The sequence below is a fragment of the Camponotus vicinus genome, unplaced genomic scaffold, assembly GCF_025532165.1.
Source record: "Camponotus vicinus isolate PSW18456_S1 unplaced genomic scaffold, iyCamVici1.0 SCAF_1, whole genome shotgun sequence".
NCBI classification, from domain to species: domain Eukaryota; kingdom Metazoa; phylum Arthropoda; class Insecta; order Hymenoptera; family Formicidae; genus Camponotus; species Camponotus vicinus.
Genome location: NW_028141945.1, coordinates 8,381,138 through 8,396,678, shown reverse-complemented (window position 1 = coordinate 8,396,678; position 15,541 = coordinate 8,381,138). Strand labels below are relative to the sequence as shown.

Sequence of the window (15,541 nt, the reverse complement as noted above, 5' to 3'; positions counted from 1 at the left end):
AAAGAGAATACGCCTACGCGCGGTCGCGTAACGCGAGAAAAATAAACAGCGAGTAAAACGGAAACAGAGCGAGAGCGAGAGAGATGGAAATAAACGGATAAATATAGCAAGTTGCGATAAAGCAAAATTTATTATACGATTCGAAATGAAATTCCCTACGAGTTAAAAACATACGACGGAAGACGCATGAAAATTTTATCCTTTATCGCACATTTACGATCTTATTAGGATTTAATAAAAAAGAGCTTGACCGCGTGACTTTATACAAGAGAGACACAAAAGCAAATATTTTAAAATTATTATAATGAAATAAAGGTCCGTTAGATAAAATCAATAAAAATTAGTTAAAAGGCTACAAGGACCAACGCAATGGTGGAAATATGCAAAAAATAATAAAACGGTTATTACAATAAAATAACCATATGAAAATGTTTATTTAATTTGAACATGACAAACGCCGCGTTTCAATCCAATTGACTTTGCGTTGTTCCGAAACTTATTTACATTTCTCCTATGACCGTTAATTTTTCTTATCTTAATGTTTATTATTCACTTTGTTAGTCGACATTGAAAAGGATCCGAATTGGATTGAAACGCGGCGTTTGTCATGTTCAAATTAAATAAACATTTTCGTATGGTTATTTTATTGTAATAACCGTTTTATTATTTTTTGCATATTTCCACCATTGCGTTGGTCCTTGTAGCCTTTTAACTAATTTTTATCAAATATTTTAATATACTATATATATGTGTATGTATACATGTGGTATATACACTTAAGTTTAAAAGAAATGTATAATTTATGACATACTGTCTTTTTATATATATATATATATATATATATATATATATATATATTATATATTTTATATATATATATTTTATATATATATATATATATATATATATTAGAGATATTAAAGAGCACATGTTGTTAAAAATAAAGTATAATAAAAAAATTAATTCGTCTTTATTAGTTTTTATTAAAAATCTATCTTTAATGTTTAACAGTAATTTGTTAATGTGTTTAATTATGTAATATTTATTTTATAAATTATTAAATATGTGATTATTAAGTACTATATGATTATTTTTGTCCATCATTACTATTATATATCTCTAAAACATAAAAAAATACCCTGGAATATTTCATAAACCCATATTCCTAGTAAAATTATTTGATATGTACTTTCTATTTTCTAAAAATAAAAAAAATTAAAGGCTATAATTCGTGAATTAAAAATTAAAAAGAAATTCTATAGTTGTAGTGTAGACAATGGGCCTGTTCTTTTTAGCTGCACTACTGCACTAGTGCAATTAGTTAGAGTGAAAGAAAGTATGTTTGTCTCTTTCTAACTTATTGCACTAGTACAGTAGTGTAGCTAAAAAGAACAGACCCAATATGAATTATGTACTAATGTCCTATTTGTGTCAGTATCCTTTTGTAAACTTTTTTCCATCGTATGTTTAATACTCATTAATTATGTATTATTCAAACAATTATAAATGGAAAAAGAAGCCATTTCAGATAAAAATAATCACGCAACGTGTTTTGTATTAGAGAGAAAAACGTATTACGAGATAAAAGATATACTATCTGTATATGATCATAAATAGAAAACTAAGAGAACTAAAGAAGAAAGAAAAGAAAATTTATTAATTTTCCGTATTTTACATAACACGGATGTACTAATAGCTATATAACGAATGTTATTAATGTTTTAAAAATGTGCAATAAATTAAACAAAATAATCACAACAAAAAAATTATATACAAGAAACTCTATTTGTTATATTTTGTACATTAAAAAAATAAGTATACATTTGCCTGAAAAAGAAAAGGGCATAGGTAAAAAATGAAAGCGTAGAAGTCTGATGTAAAACGAGATGATCAAGAAAAGGGAAGAAAGCAAGAAAGAAGAAAAGAATAAATCTCTTTTTATCCAGGTAAATAATTTGAACTTTATGTCTCTTAATTTTGAGTTTAGACATTTTGTCTAGTTTCTTCATTTTTCTTATTGTTAAAAATAACTTCTTCTCAAGTTATTCAATTATGAACGCGTGTGTGAATTCCAGCAAACTCTGTCGCGCGCGCATTGATTCAAGGAATATCGAAGAAAAAATAAAGACATTTATAACGTTTAGTATACATTACCGGATATCTCGCTTTCTCGCCGCGTTGAATATTTATAGCACATTCTTTGATATAAACTTGAAATTGATCTTTACCTCGCACGACAATATTATAAGAAATTGATTCTTTTTAATATCGCGAGGAGAGAGAGAGAGAGCTAAGATTTCTATTCTTATAAAAATCCGCTACTTTAAAAGTTAACCGAAAAGCCATCTGTCATTACGATTGAATGCGATGAATATATGCAATAGGAAGCGAGAAAGGGGGCGGGGAAGGACGGGAATGAGCCTCAAACAACACTCTCTATGGGCGATTTTGAATAAAACTTTCTTTCGCGCGCGTTATTTTCGAACAAAGAATTGTCTGACAATTTGGATTCGCCGAAGCCCGTTGCTGCTGCTGCTACTGCTGCGCGGATCGAGATTGTTATATTGTTACGAGGCGCTAGCAACACGCCAGCTGATAACTCGCAAACAAAGAGAGGCGGCAGGCGACCTGCCTCCGCGCAACAGCACTTTCTACCCGAACGTCCACTAGAATGCGCCAGCTGAGATCCCCTCGTCGCGCATACAGGGCGCCCCGTATGCATACGTCTCTCTACTTGATGACACATACATGCATACACACATACGCGGCAGCATAATACATGCACACATTATATACGTCATGTATGTACGTATACAAATATACATTCACGCCCCTGCGTATATTTACGTACAGTAGGCGCCAATAATGCCTTAACATATGAAATTGGTCGTATTCGAGATTAATAATGACTAGTTATTATTAAGTTATTATTAATCTTGAATGCGACCAATTTCATATGTTAAGGCATTATTGGCGCCTACTGTACGTATACATACGTATATATACGCTTGACATCCGCTCGATGACATTTGGCACAGGCCACGGTGATAAAGGAGTGTGCGAAGATAAGCGAAAAAAGAAAAGGGAGAGTCGGATACAAAGATATATATGTATATAAAAAGAGAGAGCGAGAGAAAAATAAAAAGAGAACAAGAGAGAGAGACTGACAAGAGTGCCTGTTCACTTTGTTGCGTGGACGATCAACTCTGCCCAGCGCTAGCTCTCTCGCGCTAGGTTTCCCACGGGGGCGGAGGGGCGCTCGGCGGCGGCGGGGTGGGAGCGGGCTGATCGGACAACGAACAATGCCGAACGCGAGTGGAGAGCGAATGAGCGGCGGCCACGACGGCGAAAACGGCGATCGTGATGCGCGACGACTCGAACAATAACGGTAACGACGATTCACGAACGATTCGGAACGTACGAACGAACGAGCGGACGAGCGAGCGAGCGACAGCCTGACACCTCCGCGCTTCGCGAGCACTCGCACACATTTATCGATGTCAAACGCTCTCTTCGGCGGCAGCAGCGCTCTTCGCGGCGATGCGCGCGCTTACGGCCGCAGCGATTGGCCGTGCGCGGCGGCAAGCGCGCCACGGCGGCCAATCGCCGTCGCTGTAACAACCGTCGCCGCGAACGTCGCGTGCCGCCACCAACACCCGCCGGCTGTCACGTGAATCTCATGCCCGAAAACAAAACAAACAGCTGGCCGCCCAGCGTCGCCGCTGTCGTCCTCTTCCAGTGGGCTGAGCGATAACGAGCGCAGCTGAACGGAGGCGAGCGAAGCCGAACGGACCCGATTCGCTCTTCGCGTATGTAAATTTAGATCGAGAGAGGATTGAAATGTTATAGTGTCTTTGCTTAAAATTATAAAAGAAATCAAAATTATATATAATTCATCTGAGGAAAATCGATCTCTGCATTAGATATATATAATTTTTGGCTGATCTTTTTTTGCTCGAGCAATTTTACTTTATAAGATAGAGCTGAACAGCTGAAAAAGAAATATTTTTGAAATTTTTCAAAATAAAATTAAAAAAAATCAAAAAGATAAAAGTACCATGATTTAAAAAAATATATAAAGTAGTTGAAAGTTAAAATCTTGAGATAGAGTGGAAATATTAAAACAATTAAATATTACTACATATGTAATATTATATAAAAAATCTAATGGAATATAACAACTTTTAAATAATTAAAAAAATTTTTTTTAAATAAAATTTTATAGCAATATAAAAGAGAAGAATCTGTCCATGAATATAATTGTCAAACTATATTTTATTATCATTTTATAAAAATCTTATTAAATTTTTATTTTTTAAATAAAGATTATTTAGATCTTTCTTTTCGCGATTTTATATCACATTCGCGATACTGGTGTGATGCCCAAAATGTCTAATGCATTCTCGAGTACAATTTGCAATGAGTGTAACATATACAATCTTGCAAACATTTTGGAAATCAAATGATCACTTCCTTCCTGCAATTTATGAAATATAATTTGAAGAAAAAAGAAATAAGATTTAAAATATAATCTGGCATATCTAAGAATAAAAAGCATAAAGTATACAAAAATATACAGCTTAATAACTAAGTAAATATCATACTTTCAGCTTTTTCTCTTACCGTTAAAATTCTGATTCTTCGATAGTAGATACTGAACTTTTGACATAATCGTGATAGAAATAGGCATAATACTTGTGGATAAATACAAAAATTCGTCTCGCACTTTAAACAATCATTTATCATTTGTGGATATCCAAAGATAAAATTATATATGAGCTCCCATTCATCCTGCAAACAAATCAAATGTTTCTTTATAAAATCAACAAAGCTTAAATGATTAATAAATTAATAAATTCATGACAAAAAATCTTTAAGATGAAAGTCAAACTAAGATTATACAAATAGAAAATTTTTGAATTATTATTATTACAAAATTGTAAAAATATAAAATAAACTAAAAATGTTCTTTATACTTCTTCATGTAGTTGTGAGAAATCTACATTTTCGATATTTGGCAGACTGGGATAATTGCCACATGATACTTTCTCTTTGTACTTCATTATAATTGTTGATATTCTGGCAGTGTTGTACAACACAAATGCAGCACCTACAATATTTACACATACAATATTTACTTTTAATATACAAAAGTTCTTATTTATTGTCATAAATATTTACTAAATAAAATTATAGATTATTTTAAAATAATTATTGCTAAATGTTTTTTATGATCACAGAAATTCAAATACAAAATATAGCTTGATTAAATGATTGAATTAAACAAATTTAAGATTTAAGAAAGATTAAAAAGTTTTTTATTAGAATTAATTTAAAAATTTAGTTTATTAAAAAATTAATAATTTATTAATATTGAAGATATATAAACCTCTGTTATTTGTGCTGCTTCTATTATCTTGAAAATTATTATTTCCTATAACAACTGATCGACTAGGTTTCACAGCCATTAATTCAAAAGTGATAATGGCATTAGCCAAATTGTGCAAAAAGAAATCTGTCTTTGTATTATTTAGTTTGCTCTCAAGAAGCTTATGTTCATTTAATTCTGCCAATTGATTCATTTTACATTTTACATATTGCTCCCATGTGAGACATATTTCTTTCGAATTTGTATGGCAATTCTTTACAACGCCACATATATATTTCTCATATCCCTTGTCAACTGATCCTTCTGATTTGCTGGTGAACATATATTTGCTAGCACAATCTTCCTCAGTGGATAATGTATATCCATGTAGACTTAATGCCTTTGCAGCAATATTTTTTATTAGACACAGTCTGTGAGAAGTAAGATCTGATTGTATATCAGGCTGATACTTCAAATTAAATGTTTTACCAGTTGATTGAGTTTTTCCAAACATCATCCTATGTTCGACAGCCATTCTTATACTATTGGCAATGATATCTTCTCGATTTAAGAATAAACAGACTCTTTCTCTTTGCAACATGCATTGTTGTATTCTTATTGGCCAGCTGCTACTTTTCAGTATTAATTGTTTGAAGATCTGCTGAAATTTAGATTTTATAATCATAGAAGACATAGTATTCGATTATTAGATGTTTATGTCATGTAAGAGTGTTTGACAAACTTTAATGTAACATTTCATATACAATAGAAAAAAAGATCTATCAAGTTTATTCGTTTTAGTACATTTTTTTGCATTGTTCTATTTTCTCTTTATATGTTTTGAACATATATATATTTGAACATAAATATATATATATTTTATACAATATACAAAGTATATAAAAAAATGCAATTAGAACGAATATATTTTTAGGTCCATTTAAATTAGGTTAGTTTTAATATAAACAATCAATGTTCAAAATATTTATTTACCTCCTCTGTCACATCTGCATCTATATCATCTTTTGTCATACCGTGTATGTGAATGAAGTGTTGCAAAATACTTGTGCAATTCTTGGTGCACGTTGAGATACTCTTCCACGCTTTAAAGTTACACAAAAAATATAGCTCTCCATTTGCGCACAAATTTTCATTATTTATTTTGATTATTGAAGAATTTTTATGTTTGTCGCCAGTCAGGTGAAAGACAATATTATCAATAACAGATTTGATATTAAATTCCATCCAGCTTTCCATCGAAAATCTAATATTGAATCAGCTGATCAATAGCGTGGCATCAAGTGACAGCTACTAACCTAACAGTCTGTCGTAGTAAATTGTATGTTTTTATATTGTTATTTTTTGCATAGGCTGAGATAAATATAGATGTATAGAGATGTATACAGATAAATATATTAGAGAAAAAAACTACTAAAAGATGCAAATAAATGGATAGTCTTTACTTAATTTAGCTGAATTTTCGACAGCTGAAACGAAATACATAGGTTATGATCATAGCTTGGAAAAAGAAAAGGGTATATAAAAAACATTTTATGTATCATATTTCCAATGGGTCCTATTCTATCTCGATAAATTACTTATCCTTTAGCTATTTGTTCTTATGTAGTTATTTTATATAAGAAATGTGTATTTATACATATATAGTGTGTGTGTATTTTTTATATCAAGGAAATAAACATTTGTATTATAAATAAAATACTTTATATGTATCAATAATTTTGATGTAAAAATATTTTAGAAAAAAAATATAAAGATAATGCAAAAACATGGACTGTTACTCACTTTAATTTTATATTTTACTTAATTTTATATTTTGTGTACATATATTTTTTTAAATAGATTAATAGATATTCCAGAAATTTGTTAATTGGGTTATTAAAATAAAACAATATTGCTCTTTGTAGTAATAATTTAAACATATTTGCATATTTATTATATAATTATAGATTTGTGTATCTTACAAAATATCACAAAAAGAATTTGCTACTTAAAATACAAGTAAATTAAGTCTTTAATATATATTAACATCTATAATTTACTTAAGTGTTACATTATTCTATTTAACAAATTTTTTGTATGTAAAAGTTTGTTAAATAGAATGATGATACTTAACATATGCTATAGCTGCGAGATCTTTGCAAAATTCTTCTGTTACTATGGCGCTTTCATATAAAATATTTTCTTTCTCCCTGAAATACGAATATCAGAACAGATAAGAAATAATTTATACATAGTGTAAAATATTTTAATAATGCAAATTCAACAAATTTAAATTTAAATTTTTCTTTTCTAATTTTATAATGATAGTGAAAAACTAATTTAGCCTTTAATCTCAAACAGAAAAAAATATTTCCCAAGAACTAAGCTTCATAAGTATAAATTAGCAAGTGAAACTTTATTTTTTATTTAATTTTAAGATGGAATTTATTTTGATTGCGAAAATACTAAAAATATTAACTGATTACAAATCAAATCCAACTTACTCCTCTTGAGAACAATCATTCAATAATTTTAACCTTGTTTCTTTCAGCATTGTCTTACTCTCTGCAGTTTTTGGTATTTCGCTGACAAGCTGTTTGATGACTTTCTGTAAGCACAAGAACAGACTTTTTGTGCCAGGTAGCAGAGGTAGCAGTGGATTCAGCAAAAATTCGTGCAGGTACGGATGCGGCAGTAACGCCAATCTAGAGATCAATCCTGTAACTTCTAGATTGACTTCATATGTTTGTCTCGGCATATTGCTGACTTTATCAAAGAGCATGCTCAGGAATGGTCCCATGTAGAATCGACCTGAGCAATGGTCGGCTTCCGGTCGCGAATCAGAACTTGCAGAATCATCTACCATTACTGCCTCCAATGGCCATGCCATCAGAGCACAATCGGAAAGTACCAGAGAATATTGCCGTTCCCAAGCTGGCATATATTTTTCGTAATTGTTAACATCGCAATCTGTTTGCAAGTAACGCGGCATCAATGACAGGAAACTGAAATAAAAGTCAGAGATCTGTAGCATTTGAGTTATTTATAGTTTTCTCTTGTTTATATCATTTTCTGAAAAAGCATAACAGACTGGCATATTTTAAATTCTTGACAATCAATATATGCTTATTTATTTTTAATTAGTTTTTAATTTTTAACATTATACCAGTCATCTTACCAGTTGATAACTCGATGGATATTACTCGGTGCTAAGGTACGACTGTGATTCTGCTCGTAGGAGAGATCTAAAAATCCCTTTTTTTCCTTTTCTCTTTCGTCTTCCTCATCGCTCCACGAGGCGATAGCACTATCCGCGGCAGTATTATCATAATATGCTCGCGTTGATAGATAAATCAGCATGAGACAATGCAGTATGTGTTCATTTCTCTTATCTATTGCCTCCTCAAACAATTTTAGTGTCTCCACTGTTAAATCGTTACTATCCGTAAAGCAATTCTCTATCAGTCTATGTAATACTGGTGACGTCCACACATTTGGTATTTCTGGATCTCTATCTTGTCCGACCAACCAATAACTCACCTCTGAAAAATCGTTAAAACTTCAGAGATAGGATAAATCGACAAAATTCCCAAAAATTTCGGCATCAGATTAGGAAAAACCTAGTTATAAATTGCACTATCTTCTAAAAAGATTTCAAAAAATTAAGATTTCGCCTGCACACTATTGTACAGTCATTTACAGTATTTTATATTTTCAAATTATTCTGTATACCTGTGCACAATATAGGGGAAGTTATCTCTTTCAAACATTTAGTGACTAGAGCTGTGATAAGTACGACATGATGATCGACCAGGGCGGATGTTACTATTCTCTCAAAAAACATCACTCTGATGGTCCTTGCCAGCGTTTCAGCGAATTCTGTCTGGGCCTCTCTGATTAACTGGTCACAATAGTCGAACCACATGAAAAATGCGGCGACTTGCCGACAACCGGGGAATTTTTTCTCTTTAGTCCACAACGGCGAGTCCAGACCCCACGTAACATCCACATTATAAATATCTAAGTGATCTACGTGTGCCGGGATAGCATTGAACAAGTTTTCCAGACGAATTGTCACTATCGACGGCAGCTCGCTCCTGGCCACTGTTTGCGCGAATGAAGGATCGTCTAGGGAAGCCAGGACCATTATTCCCTCGCATGCTCGTATTCTTACAGTGTTGTCCTGAAAACGAACAATAAAAGCACGATCAGATATTATTTATATTACAATTAAAGTTAGCTCATTATTAGTTCATAAATCAGTTCAATAATTAACTCATCAATTGTTATATCATAATTATATCATAATTAATTAAAAGATCAACAGTATATTGTTTACCGCGCTATTTAAGTAACTCATTAGGGCGTCCAATAGAAGACACTTGGACTTTTCCGGTGTACATGGTGACGATTTCAAACTTTGATTATCAACTGCTACATAACTTGCATCATCGTAAGCATTACAATCAGTGTCTAATCGCAAGTCTCTCAAGTTTTGCAAATGTTCGTCGATTTTATTTCCCGAAGAATCTTCTTGTCTCTTTTCTTTCCACTGTTCATTGCTCTTTGTATCTATTGAAGGCGAATCGCAAACAGATTTTTGAGCCAGAGGGCTCGATGATACACTCTCCTCCCTCGAGGAGATAGATTCGTTCGATCTTCTCGACGAGCCCTGCGATGAAGCGGTTGTCTTGAAAGATCTATTTGAACGCAGCAATCTTCTCTGTTCTTTGTCGAAGAGATTCGGATTGATTAATGTGACTGCTTGGGTATCCAAAGGCTCAAATAAGGGATTGGAATTGTTCCTTCTTCTTGTCGGCACATAGGTCACCTTCTGGATCTCTGTCTTTTCATTATCTTTCTTGATGGAATTGCTGGTTGTCTGCACAATCGGTGCATCATTGATGATGCTGGTCACATGAGGATATTTGCACACCAAAAAGCAGATCGTGAGCAGAAATTGCACCTAGAAAAGGAAATGATATTTTTTATATAGTTATATCTTTACAATTAAGTAAGAGATAAATATAATTTTTTCTGTCCAAGATATGATTATATTAAAGATTTCAAAATCGATTCCAAATGTCATTACATGCTAATGCGGCAAGAAAATATCTCTTGTGTATAAATATATATTTTGTTAAGAATAAATTATTTTGCTTTAGTAGTACAAATTCGCTTCTTTTTATATATAAATTTATTCAATAAGATTTTTTTATATACCGATAAACTTCGCTATAATAATGTGATTACATATGACAGCAAAAAATGTTTTAATTGCTGTTTTATTAAATATTGCAATAACAATTTTGCTTCAACAACAAAATTCTTTTGCTACGTATGTATTATATACATATATGTATACGTGAGTAGATATCACAAAAGACATTTTGAACTCGATCAGTGGCGCGATGTCGAATACAGCCGAAGATAAACGGAATCAGCCGAAGCGCAACTAGTGTACTTCATGTTGTAATTTACAATTTTCTTCACCTATGAAAAATGTTTTTCTCCTAAATAAGATAATCATTATGATTTCAGAGTGATTGGAAAGCCGGCAATCTACCGTATAATACAATCGAGAGGTGCGAAAACGATACGTACGTACACGTGCGAACGCCTGAAATGACGAATTTCGAAATTGCCGAGTGTCTCGACCGATGGCGCGAAAGCGAACGCAACCGAGTAGGAACGGAATTAGCCGAAGGCGTATTCGAAGTGTATTGTTTCACGTCGGCGGATGTGCGTTCAAGTATGCGTAAATTTGTGATTTTTCACGTGTGCGAGACGAAAAAACTTGCGAGATTCTGACTCAAAACTGTTCCTGGGCTACTCCTCGCCACGAGACGTTAGCGAGGAGTTGGAATAAGATGTATATATGAGTGTATCGTGACATTTCGGAATCACGAATTAGCCCCGTCACCGATTAGGGAAAAGTCGAATATAAAAGAGAGTGAAATTAGTCGAAGACGCGGATTTCGCGCCAGTTAACGCGTGCATTTGAAATCAAATTTCGCCAGTGTATAATTTGGGAGTGTGGAACTATTCGGGAAATAATATTCTGCGAACTAACGAAGATAATCTTTTCGTGCTGACAGATGAGAAAGCTACTGATATCCAGCGCTGACACGGATACAAAACGTGATCCAGTATAATGCTTGCAGGTCAGTAAGTAGATGCGTAAATATTTTTGAAATTAGATGTAAATGAATGTATGATCTGTAAATTGTTCACAGTATCTAAGCCATCAGTCTAGATATATTAATTAATATTGCAATATTTCCATCATTTTTGATTTTATATATTTTTATATACTTTTTAAATATTTTTTAATATGTGAAATAAAGACAATAGTAAATGAATTTTAATAAATATTAACTAGATAATAAATAAACACATACTTGGAATAATTACATAATTTTTAAAATATAGAAGAAAATGAAAAAAAAAGATCATAATAGGAAATAATTACAAATCTTTGAAAAAAAAAATATGAATTCAAACAAAATGAAAATCTTATTTTTTTTTTTTAGGTTATATTTTATACAAAGTTTACATAATTTATTTAGTGAAATTTGAAGAATAGAATTTGTTTAGTAAATTTTACGATTAATATATTTCTTGTGTAAAATGAAATTTACGTGAAAAAGAAAATAATATAAAAATAATTTACAAGATCTCTTTACTATATAAAAATATATATATAGAAAATTTTTTGCGTATAATTATCTACAGTTTCTAATTTATATAATAAAGAATTGAACTTTAAAAAGACGCCAGATAACTACATATAAAAATAATATGTAGAATGAAATGGTTATATCTTATAATCATAAATTCTTTGTTTTATCATAAGTACTTTTCCACATAAAGAGTGATATAATTCAATAGATTGCAGTAAATTAATTCTACTGCTAACTATACCTCTTCACTCTCAATTGGCGATGGTGGATTTCCATTGCAAAGTGCTACGAGTCGTTGTATAGGCGCATAGATAGATGCATGATGTAAGAGAGGGTATTTTGATCTACCCAATAGTTTCCTCAGGAAAGCGAGACAAACTGTTCGCATACCAGGCGGCGTTTCCGCGCTAGCTAAGGTGGCTAGAAGGTCCAAAAGTTTGTGCTGTAAAAGATATTCCAAGCAAGGTCCCGGTTCATTTACTTCTTTCTCTTCTTGTAGTAAGATTTCTAGTAATACGTCCAAATGTCGAGGTATATTGGTGTTCTGTACTGGAACCTTGCAATCGGTCAAATGGCTCACATAGAAATTCATCAATTGCTTCCAATGATAAGTAAAATCTTGCAATGGCGTCGCCGGAGGGGCTATCTGAAAATGTATAGCATAAATTTTAAATCAAGAAATCATAATAAAGTAATTTACTCTTAAGATTGATTTAAATAGAATCACATAATAAATTAAGATGTTAGAAATTTGAAAACAGAAAAATGATTTTAAAGTTTACATTTGTATTTAGGACACAATCTTAAATTATATATCAACAACCGCAATTGTAGTACAGAATTATTGACACGCACCGAAATAAATAAATATAATGTCATTAAAAAGTTTTAAAATTAAAATAATGAATAAGAAAATAATTTATTATATTTCAGATAAATAATTTTCAATCAAAATAATTTCTCTCTTTATTGTATTTTTCATTACAAAGTGGAATGAAAAAGTAGTATATGTATAAATTAATTTCTTTTTAATTCCAAATTGTGACTGATATCATTTTCTAAATTGTGATAATTGATGCATTTATTTCATTTTAATATGAGACAAAAAACTGTAAATATCAGAGCAAAAAAATATATATAGCATAGAATTTTTTATAGTGTATATTCACATTATTTTTTATTTTATATTTTTTCTTATATAATAATACTTAATTGCAGGATATTGAAAAAGTCTTGGAAAAATGTGTCATCTAATACTTTGATATGTTATCTGAAAAATTGGAATTTGAAAATTATGTGTTTCCAACTATGAAAATATTGGAATAATAATTTCTGTGTAGAAAAAAGAATTCTTCTTTAATGAAGATAACATTTACTTAGATGAATGAGAAATTATATAAAAATTTAAGTAATTTTTGCATATATATATATAACTTTAGATCATATATATCATTCTGTTTATTGATAAACACTCTTTTCTGTCAACATATATTCAACTAATTTTCTGCAAACATGCAAAGTTTATTCGAGCAAAATCTCTCTTCAAAGTCATTATTTCGCGATTAATGCATTATTAGATTTTTTCTTGTAGGTTTCCTGCAGGATCGAAATTAAATAACACTAAATTCTTTATCTTGAAACGCAAGAACGAACGTAATTGCGCGATAGGAGACATTCTCGTCGTCCTTGCCGTCGATGTCTACGTCGATGTTGTAACCCACTGATCTTTACTCACCACGTCAATGGCATTCTTCAGGGCGTTCTGAATGCCGCTGATCATGTTAACTCATTCGCGGAATATACTCGTGCACACCTTTTGCTTTCATTCGCGAATTCGGAAGCCGTTCTCGCGAAGTGTCATTCCGATGCGCCTCATCGCGCGGTGAGGAATAAATTTTCCGATAGCAGCCACGAACCGCAACTTTGACGTGTCCCGTGATGTTGAACGATCGAAGGTGCACCAGGTGGCGACACCGAACTCACGTATATATATGTGCGCGCGCGTGCGCGAGAAATTATACCCGGTGTCGTAAATAAATTCAGAGAGCACGATTCGGTTGTGTGTCAATCGGATGGATGCTAATGACGTTCGATGCGCTTACGCTTTTCTGTTATATTTAAGAAGTATAATTTTTTTTCTTCCATACATAATTAATTCTATCATTCAATTGCTTCGTTAGTGTCCTTGTTTTTGAATGTGAATTCACATTAACGTCACGAATCGCATATTATAAATATATATTACGGCAACACAGCTGAATAAATATCATCACGCGAATGCGCGTTTTATATAAGAATGTTTGTAATACAAATAACTGTAACAGTAAACATTTCAAAAGAATTTCGAGAGAATAGTTTAAAATTTCAATGAAATTTTATTTAGCCTAGCTAAAATAGAACAATGAATAAATATCATTAAAAACATCAAATTACATAGTTGCAGAAAGCGCCCAGCAAAAAGATTTTGAAATTCCAAATGTTTAAATAAACCAAAAAAAAAAACAATGTATGGATTGCTTTTGTAGAATGTCCAGATAATGTTTTTATATCAACAACATTTATAAATAGCTTCTTACAGAAATAATATTCAATTATTCGAAAATATTTATTTTGTATACAAATAGTGAAAAAAAACAGAAACTTTTAATATCCCAGTCGACACAATTACGTGTTCACTATATAACAGCTATACATTTCAATATCACATTTTATATAACGTGAAAGTTGCTGCAATGTTGTAGTTATATTATAATTTCGCCCCTTTTCAAAAGTAACGGTGATGATACATTTATGTTACAAATACATAACCGAAAAACATAGTTGCTATATATATGTTACATACTTACTTGAAAATACTGCAGTAATGAAAATCTACAATATACGTAACGTAAACTATAGATTTACAATACTGGCAGTGAATTTCGGAACGCAGCCATAATATAACATCTATGTAGTTTCAACGTTTAAATTTTATATAAAAATAATATTATCATATAACTGATTAATAATATTGATTTTACGTTGCTGCAATATCATACTGCAATATTGGTTATATATTGAAGCACCACATGCTTGTTATGTAAATAATATGTTGCATTCGTACATTTATATTACATAACAGGAAGCGATAAATAGAAGTAACTGTGATATAAATATCACAAAACATTTGTTATATAAAGTATTACTCCCAAGTTATATAGCAGTAACAAATTGTGTCGACTGGGATGCATTTCAAATTAAAAGTTAAAATTTCATATTAAAATCGCAATAATAAAATAAGTTTATGATAATAAAAATAAATCGTTTTTACATTTATAATTGTTTATTCTCAGCATCAACGTGTACATAATAACAACATTAATAATGTGCTATTTGTAAAAAAGTCACTTCTAGAATTCTATAATGTCTGCAATATATGCGCATTTGTGCAATCAACTTCGCAAGTTTTGCCTTTAATTTTCTCTCTCTCTCTCTGTCTTAGTCATTATCT

The 15,541-nt window shown here is 31.5% G+C and overlaps 4 protein-coding genes across 8 annotated transcripts in view; 1 reads left to right on the top strand and 3 right to left on the bottom strand.

Annotated features, from left to right (window-relative positions):
* The window catches only part of Mxd (MAX dimerization protein), a 41,297-nt gene extending 37,792 nt beyond the window's left edge, over window positions 1-3,505 (bottom strand). Inside the window, exon 1 of one of the 4 annotated variants that reach the window (XM_083100313.1) lies at window positions 3,169-3,505. The gene's annotated coding sequence lies outside the window, so the exon portion shown is untranslated. Of the gene's footprint in view, window positions 1-2,154; window positions 2,290-3,168 lie in introns of those variants that run through there. The other 3 variants (XM_083100324.1, XM_083100335.1, XM_083100331.1) reach the window with 3 other exon arrangements.
* A 752-nt stretch (window positions 3,506-4,257) lies between these two features.
* Window positions 4,258-6,867, bottom strand: LOC145973415 (DALR anticodon-binding domain-containing protein 3). Of its 2 annotated transcripts, none has more exons than XM_083102762.1 (5): window positions 6,362-6,867; window positions 5,390-6,026; window positions 4,977-5,110; window positions 4,624-4,791; window positions 4,258-4,477 (listed from the first exon to the last, which is right to left on the bottom strand). In XM_083102762.1, exons 1-5 carry the CDS (start codon window positions 6,623-6,625, stop codon window positions 4,358-4,360), a joined length of 1,323 nt encoding a protein of 440 aa, XP_082958888.1. In that variant the 5' UTR covers window positions 6,626-6,867; the 3' UTR covers window positions 4,258-4,357. The 2 variants fall into 2 exon arrangements, with proteins under 2 accessions (XP_082958888.1, XP_082958878.1); XM_083102752.1 differs by having other exon boundaries at window positions 5,390-6,029; window positions 6,362-6,866.
* Window positions 6,868-7,284: 417 nt separating this feature from the next.
* On the bottom strand, window positions 7,285-14,016 carry LOC145972007 (FHF complex subunit HOOK interacting protein 2A). Its single transcript, XM_083100175.1, has 7 exons — window positions 13,787-14,016; window positions 12,293-12,697; window positions 9,708-10,334; window positions 9,101-9,551; window positions 8,547-8,910; window positions 7,873-8,373; window positions 7,285-7,578 (listed from the first exon to the last, which is right to left on the bottom strand). Exons 1-7 carry the CDS (start codon window positions 13,829-13,831, stop codon window positions 7,479-7,481), a joined length of 2,493 nt encoding a protein of 830 aa, XP_082956301.1. The 5' UTR covers window positions 13,832-14,016; the 3' UTR covers window positions 7,285-7,478.
* LOC145972056 (BRISC complex subunit FAM175B) overlaps window positions 11,079-15,541 on the top strand; it is a 31,984-nt gene continuing 27,521 nt past the window's right edge. The window contains exon 1 of the mRNA XM_083100276.1: window positions 11,079-11,532. The gene's annotated coding sequence lies outside the window, so the exon portion shown is untranslated. The remainder of the gene's footprint in view (window positions 11,533-15,541) is intronic.

Coding starts and splice junctions, on each gene's coding strand:
- LOC145973415 (XM_083102752.1), bottom strand. CDS start 6,625: ATGGAAAGCTGGATGGAATTTAATATCAAATCTGTTATTGATAATATT. Junction 6,030..6,361: donor ATGCAGATGTGACAGAGGAG/GTAAATAAATAT, acceptor TCTAAATTTCAG/CAGATCTTCAAACAATTAAT. Junction 5,111..5,389: donor AAGCAGCACAAATAACAGAG/GTTTATATATCT, acceptor TAAATATTGTAG/GTGCTGCATTTGTGTTGTAC.
- LOC145972007 (XM_083100175.1), bottom strand. CDS start 13,831: ATGATCAGCGGCATTCAGAACGCCCTGAAGAATGCCATTGACGTG. Junction 9,552..9,707: donor TGAGTTACTTAAATAGCGCG/GTAAACAATATA, acceptor GTTCGTTTTCAG/GACAACACTGTAAGAATACG. Junction 8,911..9,100: donor TTCCCCTATATTGTGCACAG/GTATACAGAATA, acceptor ACGATTTTTCAG/AGGTGAGTTATTGGTTGGTC.